This window comes from Montipora capricornis, chromosome 4 (genome assembly GCF_036669925.1).
Source record: "Montipora capricornis isolate CH-2021 chromosome 4, ASM3666992v2, whole genome shotgun sequence".
Classification (NCBI taxonomy): domain Eukaryota; kingdom Metazoa; phylum Cnidaria; class Anthozoa; order Scleractinia; family Acroporidae; genus Montipora; species Montipora capricornis.
Genome location: NC_090886.1, coordinates 36,597,664 through 36,605,163, shown reverse-complemented (window position 1 = coordinate 36,605,163; position 7,500 = coordinate 36,597,664). Strand labels below are relative to the sequence as shown.

The 7,500-nt window shown below is 38.5% G+C and overlaps 1 protein-coding gene across 1 annotated transcript in view; it reads right to left on the bottom strand.

Annotated features, from left to right (window-relative positions):
• Positions 1-7,178, bottom strand: part of LOC138046639 (uncharacterized) — a 20,181-nt gene extending 13,003 nt beyond the window's left edge. Inside the window, exons 1-3 of the mRNA XM_068893243.1 lie at positions 6,953-7,178; positions 1,990-2,211; positions 1,031-1,150 (exon numbers count right to left, since the gene is read on the bottom strand). Of these exons, the coding sequence (XP_068749344.1) occupies positions 1,031-1,150; positions 1,990-2,211; positions 6,953-7,013 (403 nt within the window). The 5' untranslated portion in view covers positions 7,014-7,178. The remainder of the gene's footprint in view (positions 1-1,030; positions 1,151-1,989; positions 2,212-6,952) is intronic.
• Between the last annotated feature and the right edge of the window lie 322 nt (positions 7,179-7,500).

Here is a 7,500-nt window from a genome sequence, read left to right as displayed (position 1 = left end):
ACTCGTTGAATTTGATCCTGGCAGTCCCTGGTTCAGCCTCTCGGCTGAACTTGTAACTGAGTACTAGCCAACTGGTTTGAATCCGGCCAGTTGGAAATCTTAAAGCTGTTGTTCTAGATCTGTCCGTTTCACTGGCCGTTAAAAGAACCTATCGGGGAATGGTCAACTATGTATATTATTTGCTGCAAAAACGTTTGCTCATCAAAGACCGTTGAAATTGAATAAAATTGGTACAAAATCCTAAAGGAAGCATACAGTAAGGATTTTAACAAAAACAATTAGATCAGCTTTCCTTTTTTTTTGGGGGGGGGGGGAGGGGGTGGTTGAACAGTCAGCACTTTGCCCCATTTTGCATTGAGTCAAAAACCCGGACTCTGGTTTCCATAGATATATCAGTTGAACTCAATTAGGGGCAGAACGGGGACGTCCCTTAGCGACGGCGCGTGCATGAAAAATTCTTACAAAGAAGTCAAATAAGAGTAGAATCCAGTCTTTCTTCTTGCTTTCCTTTTATCAACTAACGTGCCTATCCTGTGGCTAATAAACACTTATTAAATGACTGGCCCCAAGGGAAACTCGAGAACTCACTGCTCTCCGTTGTGAATTTTGTTATACCTCCCTGATGAAAGGTACAACAAATTATATACGGGTAGAACCTTACGACTTTACTTTATTTAACAATTATTCGCAGAAGACGAGATGAATATTCTTCTCGGTTTTTATTCACCGATATTCGCCGAGCCCGAGGTGAATAATTGTTTTAGTATAATTACATAGGTGATTATTTGAAAAAAATATGCTGTTTCTTTAAAACAATTATTTTTTTCGTCTGTCACTTCAACAAAAACGAGTCGAATATTCACCTTAAGCAGGTGCGACTCGACAGTTCAAGTTGTTCTATTTTTCTTGGGAGTTACTGAGTTTTTACCCTTGGCACCTGACGCATTCTCCTCCAATCGAAAACGTATTTGAGTTTAGAGGTATAACAAATCAATTCAATTGCTATCACTCGACTAAAGTATTTACATACCTTTTTTGCACCGTTTTGCTTTGCGCTTTAGCCATCTTGCTGCTCTGGCCTTACCCATACACAGAACAGACGGACAGTGACGACTATAGGTGCCCGTATAACGGGTATAAAGGAAATTTTCTAAAACAGACAAACGGCGACAAAATTAGTTGAGGCAGTTGCCAACATGTACAGAACACACTAGCAACCATACAGTCATACATTTTTTGCAAAGCCAGCTTGTCCAAAAAGTACTTTTCTGGGATACCCCTCACTCTCCCCCCTAATCAATGTTGTACCGCTGTTGACAAGGCTCGTAGGAAACAGAAAAGAACACAACATTGTCCCGGGGGTGCGGGGGAGGGGCCCAATTATTGCACCGAGCATGAAATAGACCCTATATAAAGGATAAGAGTGTCTCAACAATTTTGAGGCCCATTGTTGGAATTTTTCTGGTTTCCATAGATACATCAGTTGAACTCAATTAGGAGCAGAACGGGGACGTCCCTTAGCGACGGTGCGTGCATGAAAAATTCTTACAAAGAAGTCAAATAGGAGTAGAATCCAGTCTTTCTGCTTGCTTTCCTTTCCTTGCTTTTCCTGTGGCTAATAAACACTTATTAAATGACTGGCCCCAAGGGAAACTCGAGAACCTCACTGCTCTCCGTTGTGAATTTTGTTATACCTCCCAGATAAAAGGTACAACAAATTATATACGGGTAGAACCTTACGACTTTACTTTATTTAACAATTATTCGCAGAAGACGAGATGAATATTTTTCTCGGTTTTTATTCACCGATATTCGCCGAGCCCGAGGTGAATAATTGTTTTAGTATAATTACATAGGTGATTATTTGAAAAAAATATGCTGTTTCTTTAAAACAATTATTTTTTTCGTCTGTCACTTCGACAAAAACGAGTCGAATATTCACCTTAAGCAGGTGCGACTCAACAGTTCAAGTTGTTCTATTTTACATACCTTTTCTGCACCGTTTTCCTATGCACTTTAGCCATCCTGGTGCTCTGGCCTTACCCATACACAGAACAGATATATTGCAGTGTTTAACACAGTGAGGGGATTGGAATTTATTTCCCTCTGTCATTAACCCTATTGGTAGATAACTGTCAGGAATTGCATCATGCATCATTGCATCATTGCAGACATTTTGTCGTTGAGCGCTGCCTCCACCACAAGAGCATACTGAGGATGCAAAACCGCGAAAATAATATATTCGTAAGATTGACTCGGAAATGTGAGTGAAATGTGAAATAATGTTGAACAGTGTTTAAGTCTTACCGAGATTCTAATCAATCTTAGTTAAGACTCTGATGTCTCCCCCCTCCCCACCCCTAATTTAAAGTTCACCCAAACCTTGCTTCCTGTATTTGTCGGCAATCGGCAAGCGTGCTGGGGAGCATGAATCTGGGATGTTCTTCCATCCTTATGTGTTCTCATATTTGTGCATAGCGCCCGCGGGTAACCTGGGGATGAGGCTACCCAGTGGTGAAGAAACGTTGCTCGATGTTATCTTTCACCAAGAAAAAATAAAGGGGGACGAGCGGGAATTCCCCCCATACATGCCCTTTTCCATAGGTAATATGTCTCAAGTTATTTTTAGATCGACTCCCACGCTGTACAGATCCCGAGGAGATTAGGCAACAACCAATCATATGGCCGGAATGTCTTCGACGTGGATAGCCCACGCTCAGGGGACGCATTCCCCAATATGATTGGCGTTGTGTTACTTATTTTAAAATTTATATTTATTAATAAACAGTGAAAACGACGTTTTAACTGCTCTTCGATAGTTAAGAATAGAGTGTTTTCACTCACGTGATCAGTAACCCTGTTTTTTCTTTTTTCACCGAAAGGAAAGAAAACGTTTACATGATAATAGAGCTCAACTCCCAGAAGATTAGGCTACATTCACACGATACCGGACGAATTTTCTACCGATTGACAATTTGTGCATTTAGGGTTCTGTTCACACGGAACCACGCTGAATGTACGAAAATACGACAAAACTTTTACTCGGTACGGTCGAAAATTCAACCGGCGCGCTGTTAACACCTTGATCGTCTAAATGTTTCCATGGTAGTAGCTCTCTGCACATGAACAGATAGGAAAGCCACTGACTGAGGTTAAACTTTAATCCGGTTTGTCAGTTTCGTGTGAACAGAACGAAAATATTGCACGGTTCCGTGCGCAGAAAATGTCTGGTTAAATTTTTCAACAGGTAGAAAATTCGTCCGATACCGTTTGAATGTAGTCATAGTTGGGAACACCAGCATGGCCGCCGTGACGTTACGTGAAAACACTCCTATAACAGCAGAAAGCAAATCGTTATCTTTAACAAAATTACGACATTTTTTAATTTCGTTTCGATGTTACGAACATCATCGTCAGTTACAGAATATTTGGAAAACCGTTAGGACTATATAACAACTAGGCGAAACATGCATAATTAATTATGATTAAGTGACAAGAATTACATAATTGAGTGAGTTACAGTGTTTGAAAGAATGTAGAGCCTAAAGCGTAAGTGTCAGGTTGACGTGATGAACTTGTTGGTTTAAATTAGGCTTTTCCCAATTTATATGCATAGCCTCCTTGAGTTTAAGTTGAAACTTAGTAGGGACGGAATCAAGGAATCCGAAACAATCCGCAGAGCAAAATTGACAACAACGTTCTGAGCTTAGTAAATGTTTGAAGATGTGTGAGGACTTGTCTGAAGAGAGATGTTCACGGGCGCGTGTGGAAAAATGACGACCAGTTTCGCTGATATAGCAAGCATTACAGCAAGCACAAGTAAATTTATAAATCACACGTGAACGAAGTTCTCTGGGGACAAAATCCTTCACTGAGAAAAGATTTCTTAATTTAAACGTGGTAAACATTAATTTGATGTCAAGATCATGACAATAACGATTGGAAAGAGGATTCTGAAGGATTCTGTCCCCAGAGAACTTCGTTCACGGGTGATTTATAAATTTACTTATGCTTGCTGTAATGCTTGCTATATCGGCGAAAAGTGGTCGTCATTTTTCCACACGCGTCCGTGAACATCTCTCTTGTTTAAACCAACAAGTTCATCACGTCAACCTGACACTTACGCTTTAGGCTCTACATTCTTTCAAACACTGTGACTCAAACGTATAATTCTTGTCACTTAATCATAATTAATTATGCATGTTTCGCCTAGTTGTTATACAATCCTAACGGTTTTTCAAATATTCTGTAACTGACGATGATGTTCGTAACATCGAAACATGTCTTGGAAACATTTCTTGGAAACATGTCTTGGAAATTAAAAAATGTCGTAATTTTCTTAAAGATAACTCCTATAATAATTTGATCATATTGATGGACAGTGAGGACTATAGGTGCCCGTATAAAGGGTATAAAGGGAATTTTCTAAAACAGACAAACGGCGACAAAATTAGTTGAGGCAGTTGCCAACATGTACAGAGCACACTGGCAACTATACAGTCATACATTTTTTGCAAAGACAATTTGTCCAAAAAGTACTTTTCTGGGATACCCCTCACTCTCCCCCCTAATCAATGTTGTACCGCTGTTGACAAGGCTCGTAGGAAACAGAAAAGAACACAACATTGTCCCGGGGGTGCGGGGGAGGGTGCCAAATTCGTACCGAGCTTGAAATAGACCCTATATAAAGGATAAGAGTGTCTCAACAATTTTGACGCCTATTGTTGGAATTATTCTAGACTCCCATCTTAATTTCAAAGAGCATGTTTGACTAAGCAAAAAACGTTCCAGATGCATTGGGATCTTAGCTAAACTGTGTCAGCAGATCTCTCCTTAATTCTTTTCTGAAACATCTGTATCATTCTCTTGTTTACCCTTTCTTAATATACGTAAGTCATGGTTTCTTTGGGCGCCGGAGAAGACAATTAGTCACATGTAGTTATGAATTTTCTTATGATTGGTCTGTCCTTGGGATACATTTCCTTTGTTGAAATTGTTGATATAAATCTTCTTAGAATTTGTGTTCGAAGCCTACATTTTTTGTCGCAAATGACCAAATCTCCCAGAATGCATGCAGTAAATATCCTTCTCAAACAAACTTCTGTCTCTCCTTTCTGGAAAAATATTAAATTCTAACGAGATACGAAATACTGTAGCCTTCAATTGTGATCTGCTGAAGTACGAAGCTGTATGTAAAATACCAAGAGCGATTTGCAATTTCTTTCACGTATCAATCAATGTTTGGCAAGATTAAATGAAGCTTCTCCTCATTCCCGCCAAGGAAATCCCTAATATCGGCAGTAAACAGTTCGATTACCCAATCACATTACTAAATATCAAATGGCGTCAAAGCGAAATGCCAATCGCTTTCAGAAAGTTCCATGGAGAGATGACGTTGTTTGCATATGCGTTCGCTAAGCCAATTCACTCTTGGAAATACTTATCACTGGAGAATTACCTCCTCTCAGAGCAGAAAAAAGAGTCATATGACACGGCCTAGAAAAAGACGACTTAACTAAAGTTTACTTTTTACCCTTTTATGTCACAAAGGAGACTGAACTAGCGATGTTCCAGTACATCATCATCCATCGCATTCTGCCCACCGATGGTTTATTACATAATCTGTGACAGATACGCAAAATGTGCGCTTTTTTACAAAACATTGACATGAATTTTGTTCCCGCAGCTACTCTGGAAACAGTGTGTAAGGGCTTAGTTCAGCCATATTTTGAATACTGTTCTCCTTTGTAGGACACCTGCGGCAAATTATTGAAATATGAGCTACAAAGAGTTTATTGACTCTCTTTCTTGGGAAACACTTTATGATTGACGGCGTTATGCAAAGTCAATTCTAATGAAGGTATAAAGTATTAAATATGACTACACCGTCCCCGGCCTCAGGACCTCTTTCGTTAGAAGGAATGTCGATCGTCATTTAAGAAGCTTATTAGAAAATAGTTGAGTCTTGCTAAGATGTATATTTTTATACCAGTTTTTTCTATAATAGTAGAAATATCAGTAGCAAAGGTAAATTTTAGCATTAGTTTAGCATTTTAATATACGGTTGTTTGTGTCAACACGCCCTCCATGGAAACCAGCTGAGTTGTTGGAGCTAGCGTGTTTCTCTTTTGATTTGAATATTTTAAATAAAGAATTACCTACCTACCTACCTACCTACCTATCTACCTAAGATGCGCGCTAGAAATGAATAAATTATGAATATGATTATTATTATTATTATTATTATTATTATTATTATTATTAATAATTAGTTTTTGCCTCTCTTGGACCTACATCGTTAGAGTTGGAATGTTCGTTAGGATTTAGTGTTAAGATATTTTGTCTTGTTTTGTTTAATTTGTATGTTATCGTTAATATATATTGCTAACTCGCATAGTATTTTAATGATCAATAGACAGGTGAGTCCGTTTAGTGTCGTTATGTTGGCAGTAGTAGTGATAGTGGTAGTAGTCAATTTTGTAAGTAGTGTAAAATGTAAATAAAAAACTAAAAAAGAAAAAAATAAAGATCTCCTTTCGAACAACCTGATCGACACTAGCCGCTAAATTTGTTTTCGGCAGAACATTTGTATCCCTTAAAATACTAAAATTTCGGGTAAGATGTTCTCGAATCAAACCTGCGTTCCTGCCAATTGAATGCATTTTAACCATCGGATGAAGATTTGCTTCTCCATAGCACATTAATATTTTGAAAACAAGACACGTTTAAGATCACAACTTGGGGATTATCTAATCGCCTAAATTTAAGATTCTAGTGGCTGACACACCTTTCAAAATTGTTAACTTGATGCCATCTAATGTGTGTACTAATGTATGATGCCTTCTAATGTATGTGCTCCAAAACTGGCAAACACATAGCGGTCGAAACGTCCACGGCTTCCCCAACTATTAAAACCCCAAAAAACTAATATTCATGTTACAGTGGTACTTACGCGAAAATACTCCCAGACAAGCAATTCCAAAAACCGCCACTAAACATATTATATTTTTCATAACTTTGACGCCGACTTTCGGCAGAACGGACAACTCTTGCTCCACACAGTTTAAAAGGCAGATGTCAATTGATTTTAGATTTTGTTTTTCCTTAATTACTTCGAAAACTTTACCAGCGGTGAGCCTTCGTCGGCTGTTGAACACACACGCAAATTGACGGCTTCAGTTGACGGCTTTTAATTACCACTACCAATAGTATATGCAAACTACTCTCTTTTATTTGTAAGAACGTCGAATTTTGGGGGCGAGGTTGAGCGTCCTTAATTTGCTCTTGCAGTTGTGTGGTTGGACTACAAAGTGATTGTTCTTAAGTGTATCATCCAATAAGAACACGCTCATCACGAAAAACAAATAAGCCAAATCATGAAAGACGTTGTTGTCAACTAACCGGATATATTTTTTTTATGTTCTTAAAATGTTGCTTCATAGAGCCTAAACGTTCTTATAAAAAAAAAGGTTTTCAGTTTATTTTAGACATGAGTGTAAA